Here is a 15,989-nt window from a genome sequence, read left to right as displayed (position 1 = left end):
AGTAGGTCCACAGGATTTGAGGTCGCTAGCTACTGTTTTTCTGAGAGAATTTTGAACTCTGTAGTATTGATGATTAATATTATGGTTTGCTAATTAGCCACTTGATGTTGATATGCTGTTTTGAACAGAGGAGTTTTATTTACATAAGTGATTTCTTCCTCCTGGGTACTTTCAAACCAAAGTCTGTATTCTTCTCAGCTGGAAGCCAGACAAGTAATCATAACTACCAATTTTCTTCCTGCTGTTTTCTGGCTGCTCCTCCTGTCAGGTCCTCCATGCTCTGTGACACCATTCCCACAACTTGTCTCTGCCAGTTCCTCCTAGATACTGTGTTTCCTTCCTAACTTTGATAGAAACTGTCAAAGCAATTGCATGGCAAGAAATTGTCATGCAACAAAGTTTTTTCAGTGCTCAAGAAAAACTAAGAAACTTCATAGGACTGTGTAGAACATACAGTAGCTGGATAATTCTGTTGAATATTCGGTTTCAAATTTATTGCTGAGTTAGTATCAGAATTTTTAGAAGTTTGAGTTTGTATAAGAGTTCCAAGTCATACAATTTGCATCTTGTGTCATTTGTGTGGTTGGAAGGACAAGGCTGCATTCTCTTAGAATTACATGTTAATTATTCAAGTCAAATATGATGAAGCAATGAGTGTTATGAGTATTCCTATGGGCCTTAGGCTGTGGTAAGACTCCAGATACCTTTGTTGTATGATTTAGGTAACTTTGTGTCTATCCATGGGTAGAAACTTAATTTTCTGGAAAAAACGAGTTCACTAGGAGTTTGGAAAACAGCACAGCAGTTGTTTCTAATAATGCACTGACACTGTAATTTTGATGTGTGAGTACATTTGGATATCTGGTGCTTCACTTCTTGTGGGATCTCACATTGTGAACTTGTTGGGTAAAATATTATCAACGATACTTTGCAAGTCTTACTTGGTCTCACTGAGTGGGAACAATGATGTCCAAAATTTGATTGCTTTGGTTCTCAGTATTTAAAAAAATTAATAATTAATACTTTTGAGACTGCTCCTGATAACTTTTCATATTTCACCTTTTCCTGGCTGCTCTGTTCTAGGCATCCTAGAGGAGGATCATTTATTCGGCCAAACAAGGCAAATTTTGGAGTAGATTTTCTTACTGCAGTAAAGGATCGGTATGGATTGAATGATCATCAAGAAGTTCAACACGGGACAGAGAATACATTAGTATTTGGAAAGAAGACTGTAGAATTTGTTGGTATGGATTCTATTGCAGAACAACAAAGGCGAGTGTAATATATGAAAATCTAAATTATACTCTTAGTGACCGATAAGTCAAGTAGTAGCTCAGCTTTAAGGAAAGGAAGCTGGCTGTCTTGCATATAATATTATCATATCTCTGAAAGTAAGCCAAGCTGCACTATGGTGGAAAAGGCAAGAAATCTTCCTCTTGTGGCTTCATAATTTACTTGTTTTACAAATAGGAATTGGGAATATGTCACATTTGAGAGATCACTTTGATTTCACAAAGTAGGAGATTTGGGGAGGAGTGAGCAAGATAATTTATTGTGATATTGCAAATCATACACATACGTGGCCCTTTTTAAATAGCTATCTTTTAATATTTTCTTAATATCATCCAGTATTATTTCATCTTTGTTTACTTGTATCAGTAATGACTTTGTAACTAAGAGAGGGAAGGCAGAAAGTCACTGTACTGCTAGTGAAGAAGTCTTTCAGTCAGTTCGTGTTGTGTTCATGTATCTGGAAGGGTAAGAAAGGAAATAACTTAATGATGTGTAATAGATTGCAGTTTTAGCGGCCTCCAGCAGTAGCGAGGTATCGGTTTAGTAGGTGGCCATCTCCTTCTGAGCTGATATCCCACAACTGTTCTTCCTTTGTCTCCCAGAGTGTACTAAGCACTCAAAAATACTCTTTTCCGTCTTTTTTTGATAAGAGGTATGAAGAATGCACAAATAACTTAGAACCTCTTGCAAAAAGTATTACAAGAAACCTGTTTAACTTGAAACCTCCAATTAAATTCCAATTTGCATAGCTATATTTTTTCTGTTTTATCACCCTTCTTTTCAGTTGGGTGAGGATTGGTTGGTTATTTTGGAGGGTGAAGGTTGTAGTTCAACCAGACCTATTTTGTAGTAGCAATGTAAAGGCAAAAAACAGATGAGATGTGTCTGTTTTCGAGTGAGAAAGACACTGCACTGTAGCAACATGCACACTGCTAATTCTAAAGGAGATTATATGTGTAAAAAGGATATTATTTATTCATAACAACCAGATATTTATATAACATACCTATTTCTGTCTGAATAGTACTTAACAGAATGTTCTTTCTCATTCAGCCAACTGAACCAACTGGTAGATATCTCAGTGCGTGAATGTGCAGTGAGCCACGCTGGGCAGAAAGAGGAAATCGGCAGAACATGTGCTAGTATCCTTTTTTGCTATATTGGATGATACCACAAGTAAAGTACATATTTTAGCATTCCAAGTGTTCACTTCAATGAGTGATATTTGTATCATTTTAATAAAAGTATTTAGAACTGGAGTTTATATTTAGAAGCTTAAGGCAGTGTTTTCAGAGTTAAAAAGCAGATGCCTACAGATTTTGAGAGGGAATGAAAATTGTGGATATAAATGGAAATATCATCATAAGTTACTACTGTAACTGCAATTTCAAAAGGCTGCAGTAATGTTTGGGGGTTTGATTGTTTTATTTATTTATTTATTTAACTCTAGAGTACATAACCCCATAAAAATACATAAATACGTAAAAATGCTGTAGGTACAAGAGGTTTTCAGTGTATAATAAATAATGTATTCAATATACTGTGTGTGTTGTAGTGATGTTAAACAAATACACAGCAGGTATTATTTGTTCATTTATAAGGACTGGTAAGAGTTCCTGTCAATACAGAAATTAATCAATTTTAGGACTTCTGAAGTTAAGCTCTTTTATAAAACTGTAAGTCATTTACATAACACAAATCAGAATAAAATTTGCCGTAACTGAGCAGTAGTATCTCTTAGCTGAAATAAATGCTATTTCTGTTTCTTTAATTCAATACCAAACCATAATTCTCTTTTCTGAAAAAGGAAGTTCAGATTTGAGACAAGTTTATTTTTCTTAATGTGAAATTTCAGGTATTAGGCATATAAATCTGTCAAAAAATCTGATATCAACTTGGGAGACAGTAACAGCTATTGCTTCTCAAGTTCAAAATCTGGAAACACTTAATATCAGGTATAAATATTATTATTTGGGTTTCTTTTAATTTGGGGTAGGGACAACAAAGAAGAGGCTCTTTTATATGTGGGGTCAGTTTTCTAAAGGCGGCGGGATGCCTCAGTACTAATTTTAATGGGAGCTAAGTTTTCAAATACTTTTTTAAAAAGTCTTGTCCTTAAACAACTCACGTGCGTGCTGTATTTTTCAGACATCCCTTTTCAAGAAAAAAACTAGAACTCTAGGTGTTTAGCAACTATGTAAAACTAAATTCTGGAGAAGTGCTTGGGGCAGGTAGATGTTGACTGGAGTTTTGTAGAATTAGAAAAATCGCAGTTGTCTGAAAAACAGAATACAGATTTCAGCCATTAAACATTTGCAGGAATTTAGGCATTTGTCAATGTGTTCTACATAACAGCTTTCATCGTTTTTATGCAAGTGGACTTGTTAGCGAGGGATTAAATTGCATTATAGATTTTTTTACAGGATGCTAGAGACTTTCAAGCAGATAGACCAAAGGTAAAAAAAATTACTCAGAGTACTTTGTAGAGATGAGGAAGCATAGAAGTTTAGGTTCACAGCATCATAAGATGCCCTTACACATTTCTGTGCCATCTAAGGCAATTCTCTTGTTTGTTGAGCTTTATTTGCCCCAAGCAAGAACTGCTGTAACATGTGTACATGTCCCCGTTGTGTGTGTGCAATGGGGCTGGTTTGCAGCGGGAAGCCAGCTTCAGCAGGCAGAGCCAGGCCCGCGGTGGGCACCTGCAGTGGGTCAGACCCTCTGGAGACTTCGGTCTGGGTGGCACTGGCAGGACCTGGGGACTCACCTGGCAGATGGGCCCTGCAGAAGAAGCCAAGAGGTGGCACTGCTGCAGGAGTGTGCAGCCTGCCTGGGAAAGCACTAGTAACGCATCCTTATCACTAAAAAACTTGCTTAGCATTTTCTTGTTAGGGTTGGCAGTAGCTGTCAGTTTGCCTTCTGGGTTTGCAGACCTGTTTGGTTTTTTCCCATGAGCTTTAGAAATTTTTTTCTGCACAGAAAAGCTGTAAATATATTTTCATTTTATTTTAGAGTCATTCCAAATGTCTTAAGACTTTATCTTTGGTTTTTCTTATTGTCGATATATTCTGAGTGCACAGACAAGTCTTTATTTAGGAGCCCACTTTTGTTTAAGAATGGTGCTTTACCAACAGTGTCTTGACAGCAAACTAAAATAATGATAATGCTTTAACCAAACCTCAAGTATCCCAAGACCGAGTCTGTTTCTGTCCTGAAATGATGCTGATAAGAACTGTGGATCATGGTAACAGACCAAGGCAAAAATCTCTTGTACAGTGGTGACATTGGACAAGGAGGGAGGATGTTGTCAAATAAAGCTGCAGTTCCATTGAAACAAGAAAGACTTCACAAAAGAATTTCAAAATAAAGGACATTTCTGGTACACACCTATATACTGTAGTTGGTACATGCCAGAATAGTTTTCTGGTGTGAACTAACACAGCTGCTTAAAGTTTGTAAATAGGTAGCAGCCTAAACCACTAATTTTGAGAAGTTAATGTAATAGCTGCAATTCTGGTTTGTTTTATTGTCAAAGTTAACACCTTGGCTGCTGACTCTGCTGTAAGTGGTGTTGTTCAGATGTTTTGGAGTTCGTACTAGTTGTTGAAGACAGCAGCAGGGCAGCAGGACTGAAGACAGAAACCCAAAACTTGACTTTGTTTTTAGAGTCTTAGAGATCTGAGTTGAGATTAGCAGCTTCCAAAGCCTCCATCGAACAGTGCACACAATGTAGCTAAACCAACTGAAACAGATTTAAGCTAAACTGAAATAAATACCAAGTTACTTTAATAAAAAAGTGACCCCAGTTAATGTGACAACAATGTATTTTTTTAATAGTTGTAGGTGTTCCATCTTCCTCAATATTTAGCACTGAATAGCTGTTCGTAAATTTAATTTTGCCTAGAGCATATGTTGTCATGATTTGTTACTATCAGCATGCATGAGAATACAGAGAATTTTTATTAGCTCACCTAGAATATTGTTTTCAGTTTTCCATATTTGAGAAGTGTAGTCTAAACTGAAGGGTTTTCAGGAGTTGTGATAAAATTGCAAAGCAAAATGGGATTGATGCTGGAATCTGACGCTTATGACTACAAACTGAATTTTTTGTGCGAGGAATGTCAAAAGAAGAATAAAAGTGACTGGCCATCCACCAGCTCTCTAAGAGCTTGTTTAAATTAGGATGTCTAACCTATAAATATATAACTACAGAGGTTTTTATCATAATATGCAGGTAGATCAGACCTTAGGAAAAAAATTAAAAAATTGTTTGGGAGTGAGTAATCAAAACTAATTTGAAGACTGCAGAGTTGAGAATCTTTAATGTATTTTATAGTGATAGTTTGCTATCAAGAGTAGATTTTACATCCTTTTGTTTTACTGGTGTCTGAGTAGTCATGTAGGGTCTTTATTTGCAATTGACGCTAAGGACTTTAGGCCCTAAATCTGACTTTGTTTCATTTAATATTAATGAAAATCATTCTTTTCATATTCAAAACTTAGGGGAAGAAGAAGGGGGGAAGGAGGCCACAGACAGATGAAAAAGTATTCATGAAGCAGAAAAATAAATGAGGAAAGATTACGATCGAATATAACTAGAAGGTTGTTTTCTAATATTTTAAAATATGTGACACCTTGGCAGGGGCTTTTTAATTCTTTTGTTTGTGAATTTGTTTTGTCTTTAATACATAATTCCAAATTAGTGACTTAAACAAATGTAATTATTAATTATGCTCATAATTATTCTTTTTATGCAGTGAAAACAAAATTGAATTTCCATTTACATTAACTTCTGTATCCAGTGTATTTTCAAAATTGAGGATTCTGGCACTTAATCAAACTGAGATAACATGGACAGAGGTAATAACCTTTCCTGGTTTTGTTTTTATTTATATTGTAAGGTTTTTGAAGCAGGTAAAGCACAAGAAACGTTTATGCATTAAATTATTCTATGGAAATGTAATCACACTTGAAAAAAGGTGCTACAGCATGACTGTATGAGTTATGTATTAACTAACGTGGTTCCTACATAATGTAGGAAGTTATATGGGCACAGGAGTCTCAAAAGAAACACTCATCTACATTTGTAAATTACCAAGTCAAGATAAAGCATTTGGAGTATAATATAAATTAATGTCCGAAAGGTTTGCATGAGTGAAAACTTTTTGTTTCCTTGTAGTTATTAAAGGTTGATCTGTATTTTTATGCATGTAATAGAACAAATGCAAATGGAAAAAATGTGTATCGTGACATGAAGTACTTGTTTTGCATCACTTTGCATCAGCAGGAGATTGGCTTAGTATCTTTGCACATACTGACAGTTCTTGAAATACATGGTGCCTGGTTATATGCAACACAGAGCACAGAATTAACAAAGTTCTGACTTGTTTCAGGGGCTGAAACATGCAGACATTTAAATGACTCTCCCCTGACGGGCCTTTTTTTCAGAGATGGGGATTCCGAAGCACATCTCAGTCATACCACGTTACTTAGAAAGGCTTGTAAATTCCAGCCCATTATTTGAATTTCTCAGGGTCAGATTTTGTATGTACTGCATTGTGAAATTACCTGAATTTTCAGATTTTTGCTGCTAGCCACTAAGTTTCTTCATTCTCTTCTCTCACAGCAGGGCTAGAGGAGGGTCATTGCTATATTTTTGTTTAGTGTCCACTCACTCTTAAAACATCGGTGGGTTGGGACAGTTGATAATTCTTCCATAACAGCAGTGGTATGAATGGTGATGTGAATGGAAGAATTGAGTGGCCACAAGCACTTCAAATGTTGTTCAGTGCTCATCACAGTAAATCTGTGCTTTGTGGTGGTTCCAGTTTCTCCACAGCAGGGTGGCTGAGGGGCTGCTTGGAGCCGTTGCTGCAGGCAGGGCACTGTTCCCTGGGGTAACTGAGTTTCATAGAATAGAATCATAGAATCCTTCTGGTTGGAAGAGACCCTTAAGATCATCGAGTCCAAAAGGGAGTTTCAGGGAGAAGCCCCAGGTTAGTCAGCGCAGTTTAAAAGCAAGAAGCTTTTGCATTTGTTTTGGAAACTGCTCTAGCTGATGATTCATCATAGGTGGTAAAGACATTTTTGTTCAGAAATCTTTTTTATAAAAATGAAATTTGCTCAATTCTTTCCCTTATAAGTGGGGAGACATAAGCCTGTGCTTAAAAAGCGGTGTTCATGGGCAGCCAAACAAAAGGGAAAAAATAAGGGGACCTACCTGACATTAGTACTCTGTGAACAAACCACTTGAAAATGTTACTGCTCAAGCTATATGAGGAGTTACTTTGAAAAGTCAGCCTTTTAATAGAAAATAATAGTATGACCCAGGCAAAAGAGAAATACAGTGATTGTCAATGGGAATATCAGCACAGTCTGGAAATCCTAGAAGTGTTTTAATTAAAGCAATTCAATGGTGAATAGCATTTCAAAATAACTTGTCTCCATGCCATATTCATACATACAGTAACAGTTTTAAAAAAGAAGATAAGACTTGTCAGGTGTTTTTTTCATTTGTTCCTCTGTTTTAAAACATTTTTCACAGTAGAGAGGCATGCTTAACTTTTATGCAGTTATGCATAACTCCACATCTACATGGCTTGAGCATCAGTTTTCCAAAAAGTTCTTTCATTAGTGTATTATATTCATATATAAATACATCTAAGATTTCTATTAATATATATCCATGAAAGAGCTTATTACTGTGTAATTGTTGATTGATTGTTCAGAACATAACATATAACCTCAAGGGGGAAAGATGTCCTGTAAAATATCTTACAGTTAGAGACCAATGACTTAGAAATTCAATTAAAGCATGTGGGAGTTATGAATTCCTATGTATGCCTCCAAAAACATTTTTTCTTATTCAGCATTTAGAACATAGTGTTATATTTGTCATTCTGTTTTCAAACTGAGCTCTTACATTTATAAAATAATCTACTATTGCACAGAGTAAAATAAAAGTCTGGGCTAGAGCAGAGGTGCAGGATTGTGTTTCTGACACTGGCAAGTAGCGAGCAGTTGGGAAAAATTCTGGTAGAGGGCAAGCATATGGTAGTTTATTATAAAGTAATCCGCAACTCTGGGGCTTCCTGAGCTGGAGACTATATATCTGTATTTAATGAGTCTTTGTGGATTTTTTGTTTCGTGATTTATCTAAGTGTGTTAAGAAACCATTTGAAAATACCCTTTTTGGGTTTTTATCTTGCTGCCTGATAATTTCATTTAATAATTATTGATATGTTATATGCAAGTAACCGAGAGCAGCTATTCTCTGTTTCATAGCTTTGATGATCCTTGTTAAGCTTCTTTGTGTGTCCCCCACTTATATTATTTGCTTCCTGGGATAAAGAGACTGAAAATATAGGAACATTTTGGACTTACATGGTGACAATCGATTCTTGTTGTCTCTGTTTCTTTAGCGATAGGTCTTTGATTTCCGTTTCTCTTTTTTGATGAGCAGTGGCTGTTCCACTGGCAGTTCGTCCCTACTTCCCCACCAGTTACCCACAACAGCCCCCAATCTCTCCTGAGTGCTAATTTGGTGTCAGATCTGTGAACTTTTGTTTCTGTATGGAAGCTGGTTTTAGCAAAAGTTGAAAATTCAGCAGTTTGAGTTTCTTCGAATTGTGATGTGAGTGTCATTTGATTTTGGCAATTTTCTAGTCGTTTGGTCAGTCTATTGAAAAATCTTTTGATGCCTGACTGTGCGTTTTTTCTATTCCATCCATCACAACACAGGGCGTTTGTGGGGGAATCCCCTAAAGGTTCTCTGTAGTGAACATGCACCTCATTTCTCTTGGCTCTGCAGGCTTCTCTTCAGGCTTCCTCATCACTAATAGAGAAACTCTTTTGGTCTGTGTTTTTGAAATATTGGTGTTTCCTGTTCTTGCTCTGGAGCACAAGAAGTTTCTGAGTTTATAAGTTTACACGTGTTGCAGATATGACAGCAGGATGATGTTTCATATATTGGTGTGTGAAACCGCTGAGCCCCAAATTATATGCTGCCACTTGAAGAGATCTGTGTTAATATTTTGTATTGTATATATAATAATAGTAAAAACCTCCATCCAGCTGTGTAACTGCGTACATCTGTAACAGCGAGAATGAAGAACAGTTGATGAAAGGAGGCTTTTTGGTGTCTAGGTTAGTGGATTCTTACAGAAGAATCGGTTAGCTATATATGTAAGAAGTTGAATTTGATTGTCCAGATCTCTAAATTTCACTGCTCTGTAACCTCCTGACAAAACAAGCTTTAGGTGATGATGCTCTGCACGTGTATGTCTGCGTTCTTCCACCTCAGAAACTTGGAATCTGCTAGCCAATTTCAGATGCATTTTGAAAAGAGGTGGGGGCTTAAAAGTAATTTATTACCTACAAGTTCCAAGAAAATAGGAATGCAGATGGAGGAAAGACACCCCCCCTTTTTTTTTAAGCGGGGAGGAGGGTAAGTTTTTTAAGGACAGAGTAGTTAGATGAGCTCACACTTAATTTGACTTTGGAGAGAACACACACAAGAAAAACCTCCATGAAAAAAAATAGTTTGGAACTCAAAAGCAAAAATCTGTAGAAAACCACTCAGTTCCAGTGCTTATGGAACTCCATTTGCTAAAACTGCACAATTTTTGACACTTGTCACAATTCCATGCAACACTGGGTCTTATGACAGCAATTTGTATTGCTTTGTAATTTTTTATTTTTAAAAGTTGTGCTATCTGCTGTGGATGTTTGCAAAAAATAAATCTTTATCGAGTAAAATAATTTTTATGTACTTTCAGGACATAAAATTAAAAACAAATGTATCTTTTTTCAACATGTAGCCTTTTTGAACTAATTTGTTGTCTTTAGAGTACTCAAAAACTTCGGGATAGGTGCTGACTTAATGCAGTTCTTGGTTTTTAGTGGTTTCGTGTGCTGGCACAGTCCCACGACAGTGAAGCTTTCAAGTGCAATAAATTAAGACATTTAGAAGTCTGTCAGCCCTGATGAGATTTGCCGAAGTTCCAGAACCATTAGCAGTCGAGTATATACTGCCATTCCCTCACCCATCATAGGGAACATCTAGAAACTGAACTGAGGTCCCAGATGTCACAGTCCGAGGCTCGGCAGGTACCAGCCTCAGGCCCGGGACTGTGCAGAGCCCCTTTGGCGTCTTCAGCACTCGTAGATTCAGACAGTGGAAGGAGGGGAGGGCCAGACATTCCCTAATGCTTGCTTCTCTGTTTGGGGGAGCTTTGGCTTGTTCTGAACATGTGCTGAGGAAATCTTGCATAAAGTATAATTTCTGGAATAATTTTTCCCATCTTTTGTTATATTAAATGAAGTTTTGCTCTTAGGTTCTTCTTTGTGCTCCAGGATGGCCAGCACTTGAAGAATTGTACCTTACTTCTAATAATATTACACTTTCAGAAAGGTAAGATGAGTAACATAAGTCAGTCTCTTGTGACTGATGGACTAAAAAGTCACATAGCAGACAAAGTTACATTCCTGTAACGTTTACAGCACCATGACATAACTGTAAAATAAATGATGCAAACTTCATGTGATGTACTTCAAAACATTTATAAATGCACACAATTATTTGCATGCAGTTATATACTTAGAAAACTAGTGTTTTCATTAACAAGTAACTTGAAATGTTCTGTCTTTGTTTTTTCCCCATGTGGCAGGCCTGATAATGTCCTGCAGACCCTGAAGCTGTTGGACCTTTCAGACAACCAGTTACTGGATGGAAATCAGCTGCATCTAATAGCACATCTCCCCAGGTAGCTGTTAAACAAATGTGCTGGAAATTCTTTGTCCTGGATATTCATCTCCATAGTCATTGTTGACTGAAATACAGTAGTATTGATGTTGCATGGAAGATTTATGGAATCTTGAAATAGAGGCATTTTGCCCTCTTGAGGAGAGTAACTGCATTATTTAATTGAGTTATTTTAATATAATCTTATTTTTGTTGTATAGTAACACATTTTTAAGCTGTATCTTATTAGGTTTTCATTACATACTTATGAAACAAAAGTGATTTATCATGTTACTAAGTTCTTTATATATTAGTATGCACAGCGTTTTATCCAAGATGACAGGACTGTAGAGTTTGTGTGGAATAGCAAAGCAAAGGAGCCATGGAAGTAATTTCTTAGGAAGAGTTTTCTGGCTGTGACGGTGCAATGTGGGCTCCTCAGTAGCTGTACAGCCACCTCGGGGGTCGTTAGAGCCTGTGGAAAGCTGTTGGACTGTTTGTGGGAAGGCGTCGCTCCTGAGGCTGACACAGCAAAATCGTTGGTGATGGATGCTTGTCATGAGTGCTTTACACCCGTGGTGCCTACTTATTGTCCCTTGTAATGAAAACAAAACAAAGAGTTGTTGGAGGGAGGTAAAAAAAGTGTGAGAATTCTTCCCTGTCTCTTGTCTGCTCTTGAGTATTAACTATGGGGAAGGTTACCGCTGTTACACTACAGGTAGGAGCGTGTGGCACGTTTCTGGGGTAGCTTAAAGACACACAACATACACAAATGGTATAATTCCCATACTGCATTGGTAAATGTATTTCCACTTTTGCAAAAGAATGTCTGTGGTAATACCCTTTACACAGATTCTTCTGATTTGCTGTTCTCTCAATAGCAGCGTCTTTATGGCAGTAACAGGCCTGAGCTCTGATTCCCTGCTTTGGGGTTATCACCCAGGGGAAGCAGGTGTGTATGTTCCTTAAGCACTTCAGTTACAGTGATTGGAAAATTGGGGGAGTAATACAATAGTTTTGCTAATTTGCAGAAATATTATCTTGCATTGTGGCAGCCATGATTTTAAATAGCCATAAGCTATTTAAAAAAATCACTGGACAATCACACCATTTAAATCCAGGAGCCACTTATTCTCTGAAAAATTTATTCCCTGAACACTGCTGACATCTGGGTACTGTCTGTGAAGCTGCTGTTCGTCAGTGATTTTGCATCATGTCAAAAGTTGTTTAGATCTTTGGGATTTGTTTTTAAAAATGAGGTAGTATTTCTTCACAAAAAACTTCCTGTGCCATGTACAGTAATCACTGTATCTATTAAATTTCAGATTAGAACAACTAATGCTTAGAAACACTGGAATATCTTCTATACACTTTCCCGATGCTAGATTTGGTATGTAAAAGAAGTAATTTATGTATAGCTTTATAATGCTGTTGATTTAATTTTTTCACTATTGTCTTGTAAATGTCTTTTTTTTTCTAGGGTGCAAGACTAAAATGTTTCCTTCACTAAAGCACCTTGCAATAAATGACAGTAAAATATCACAGGTAGGTTAGATTGTGATAGTTTCACATTTTGTAAATGCGTGTGTCTTCGCTTAAGAGTAACTTGCAACTTGCTTTTTAAAAATTTCTTTGATTGTATGTGCAAGATCCTGAGGTAGCTGTTGAGCACTTTGATCAACACAGAGGCTTGATTTCAAAACTTAAAAACATCTCTTAACATGTCAGTTAAACATGTTTATGGTAGCTAGTCATATCCCTCTGCTACCTCATAATTCCTCTTGCAGAATTTTGAATTTCTGATGATCTAAAATGTGGGGTAGTTCCTAGGTTTTTTTGTTTCATTTTGTGGTTTGTTTTGGGGTGGTTTTTTTAGTTAAATGCAGTGCAGTTTTTTTTCCTTAGCTATGTGAACAGGGTGAAAGTACTTGGTTTTGCTGACCAAAATAATAGTTTCAGTCATGGCCATTGTACAGGAAAAGTCAACGTTACTGTGTATTGTTCTGAAATTAGGTGTGTTTTATGTTTCCTCGAAAGAGTGTCCCCTTCCATTTCAGTGGTCATCTATCAATGAGCTTGATAAACTGCCAAGTTTACGGTCACTGCAGTGTCATAATAACCCTTTCACGGACACAGAGAAGAACCCAGAGACCCTGAGACAGCTAATTATTGCCAAGATAAGTCAACTGGAGGTTTTGAACAAGTCTGAGGTATGTGATATTTCAACAAATTGCATGAGTCTGAGGAAAAACATTAAAACATTGCCTGAGGAATTGTTTCCAGTTTATTTTAAGGTTACTGTTTGTTTGGGTGCAAGAAAAGTGCTGACTATGTTACCATCTAGTCAGTGGGGCACTTAGTAGTGCTACAAGGTCTGGCCCTGCCTGTGAATTCTGCTACCTCAGTGAGGACTGGGACAAGATGGTGGAATGGTGGCGATTTTTTAAGTGTCCAAGTTGTGTTGAAGTTGCAGGACTGGTAAGAAAAACCATGCTCTGGCCAAAAAAAAAAAAAAAAAAGAAAGAAAAAGCAGCATAGTTGAATCTGTTTCAGTGACAGTAATATGAGGATTTTCCTTCTGTAATAGGAAAATAGCATTACCTAAACCAAATCAAACTTTCAGCAAATGTTTATCATAGAAGAGAGGAGAAGCAGCATCAGTTCCATAGCTACAAAAAGCATCCTTGCGTCATCAATCATATACAGTAACGTCTTTGCTTAGATATTCGTTTATGGATTAGTCAGTACATAGAGGTAGGAGTTGCAAGATTCTTAATAGCTTTAAAATGTACTGGATGTATGGATCAGTCTGTACTTGGCAATAGGATTTGTAAGATTCTTGGTAGCATTAAAACATACTGAACACCTAGATAAGAGCAAGGAGTCAGTGACATTATTTAGATTTTCTTCTCTGGAAAGTTCTTCAATTATATCGTGTGCCATTCCTGTCAGTACAGATCCTTCCTGCTGAAAGAAAAGGCGCAGAGCTTGATTATCGCAAAATATTTGGAAATGAATGGTTAGCAGCTGGTGGGCATTGGAACCCAGAGAAAAACAACCCAAGTGAAGAATTTCTTGCTGCCCATCCCAGATACCTGTTGCTTTGTCTTAGTAAGTGCAAGTACAGTAAAATTAGCATTTCCTCACTTCTGGCATTGTGGTAGTGCTAGTTCAGTCTCTCTTCAGTTTCCCTTGCCCTTGATGTTTTTTCCATGTGATTCTACTGCCTTTGGAAAGCCCACGCATTGGCAGGCCCGTGTGCAAACGGCTTTTGCTTCTGTGGGGCAGCCGTGTAGTACTGCACCCTCCTGGGCACTGCTGCCGCAGGAACTGGGGCTCAGGGGTGACACCTGTGGCCATCTGCCCTGTAGCTCCACTGCTCAGCACACAGGGGCCGTCTCCACCTGGGGCTTTTTTAAAGTGGGCATGGTAAGCAGCACCTCTGTGTGCCTGTCACCTGCCCCACCCCAGCCCCTGAGCCTGTGCACCCTCCAAAATGCTCCAGCAGTTGACGAAGGCTCATGTCTGCAGCAGCTGGCATGGCAGAGCCCACCCCTTTCTCTCCTTGGTGTCCAAGCTGCTGAGGGAACTGAGGCTGCCATTGAGTTCTGGTCTTTGAAAGGTTCATGTCTATGTGCACTTTCCTTCACACAGAATATGGTGCACCTGAAGAAGGAGAACTGAAGAAACAACAGCCTTCAACTCTGAAAAATCAGCTTCTGAGTAAGAGGCCACAAATGGTCAAATTTTTTCCTTCTGCATTGAAAATATTTTACAAGCTTAAGTGTTTCCTGGGTGTGTTTATGGAGAACAAAAGATTGAAAAGCCTTTAGGATGTCCCAGAATTGCAGCTTGTAATTCTGCTTCTCCAAACTGTATCAATGAGTTTGACCAGACACCTGCTTCTGTTTACTCTGTCTCCTGAACCTTTTTTTTTTTTTTACTTCATGGGCAAAATAATATTTTAAAGCATTACATTTCAATGCATTTTAAATAGAGAACTAAATAGAACTCTGAATCTAGTTGGCTAGACATAACAGAAACCTTTTTTTAAGAATGAGTCTTGTAATCTCTGTAAAAGAATTAGGCTGTAACTTCTTTAAAATGTGCTTGTACAGTACTTACGACATATTGAGGGTCAAAAACTTGCTCTAAACTGAGTAGGCAGTTTCCATTCTATTGCAGGTTATTTTAAAAATATAACTTTTTTTTTTGTCCAAAGAAGTATTTACCTAAAATGCATAATTTCTGGTTAAGTATCAGGGAGTCACTTAAATATTTTCCCTAATTTACCCAAGACAAATGAAAACTTGATTATTTTAATAAAATTACTTTGAATTCTTCAGAGAATGACTAAGTGCTACCTTAGCTGCTCAGATACAGGCTACAGCCTCAATTTTTTCAGAAGAACAGGCTGAGCGAGGGGAAACAATTTGTAGTAAAAACTGACTAGAAAGACTCTCTGCTCCTGACAGAACAGAGCTTAACCTTCCTTCACTAATGCCTCACTGTTCTTCCTTAAGCTTTGACAATTAAGTGTCCTGAGAAACCTGAACAGAAGCCAGTAGAGAGAAAGCTACCAGGTAAGAGGTCTCTGCTTTTGTTTAAGCAGTTTATTTGTAGCTCCTTTTCAAATAACTGTTTTAAAGAATGGCAGCTGGCTCTGGCTTTCTCAGCCCCTGAAGATTCTTCCTTGATGTCTCTGTCATATAAGGAAATGACAAAGGTAGAAATGGTTTGAAAAAACTCATTATTTTACTGACCTTCATACTGACTTTCAGTCCAACTTGAAGATTGAAAGTTGATGCTTGTCTTATGACATCTGCTGCTTGTTTCATGATTAATGTGTCTGAGTCAATGAAAGGCTCATTAACTGGTGTGACATCTGGTGGTTGTGTTTAACCAAATAACAAGAACATGAAGTTGGAAGAGCCAACTACACAGTCTGCAATTC

The 15,989-nt window shown here is 37.5% G+C and overlaps 2 protein-coding genes across 6 annotated transcripts in view; one reads left to right on the top strand and one right to left on the bottom strand.

The window, feature by feature from the left end:
• The window catches only part of TBCE (tubulin folding cofactor E), a 53,397-nt gene that overhangs the window by 35,705 nt on the left and 1,703 nt on the right, over window positions 1-15,989 (top strand). For all 5 annotated transcript variants that reach the window (XM_071806285.1, XM_071806281.1, XM_071806284.1 and 2 more), the window contains 12 exons: window positions 1,084-1,272; window positions 2,347-2,435; window positions 3,149-3,248; window positions 6,051-6,153; window positions 10,629-10,705; window positions 10,962-11,057; window positions 12,361-12,425; window positions 12,516-12,580; window positions 13,093-13,245; window positions 13,993-14,146; window positions 14,690-14,758; window positions 15,559-15,618. In XM_071806285.1, the coding sequence (XP_071662386.1) occupies window positions 1,084-1,272; window positions 2,347-2,435; window positions 3,149-3,248; window positions 6,051-6,153; window positions 10,629-10,705; window positions 10,962-11,057; window positions 12,361-12,425; window positions 12,516-12,580; window positions 13,093-13,245; window positions 13,993-14,146; window positions 14,690-14,758; window positions 15,559-15,618 (1,220 nt within the window). The remainder of the gene's footprint in view (window positions 1-1,083; window positions 1,273-2,346; window positions 2,436-3,148; window positions 3,249-6,050; window positions 6,154-10,628; window positions 10,706-10,961; window positions 11,058-12,360; window positions 12,426-12,515; window positions 12,581-13,092; window positions 13,246-13,992; window positions 14,147-14,689; window positions 14,759-15,558; window positions 15,619-15,989) is intronic.
• Window positions 10,952-15,989, bottom strand: part of B3GALNT2 (beta-1,3-N-acetylgalactosaminyltransferase 2) — a 34,436-nt gene continuing 29,398 nt past the window's right edge. The window contains exon 12 of the mRNA XM_071806286.1: window positions 10,952-11,630. Coding sequence (XP_071662387.1) covers window positions 11,622-11,630 — 9 coding nt within the window. The 3' untranslated portion in view covers window positions 10,952-11,621. The remainder of the gene's footprint in view (window positions 11,631-15,989) is intronic.

Source organism: Patagioenas fasciata, chromosome 3 (assembly GCF_037038585.1).
Source record: "Patagioenas fasciata isolate bPatFas1 chromosome 3, bPatFas1.hap1, whole genome shotgun sequence".
Classification (NCBI taxonomy): Eukaryota; Metazoa; Chordata; class Aves; order Columbiformes; family Columbidae; genus Patagioenas; species Patagioenas fasciata.
This window is presented reverse-complemented; position numbering and strand designations above follow the sequence as displayed.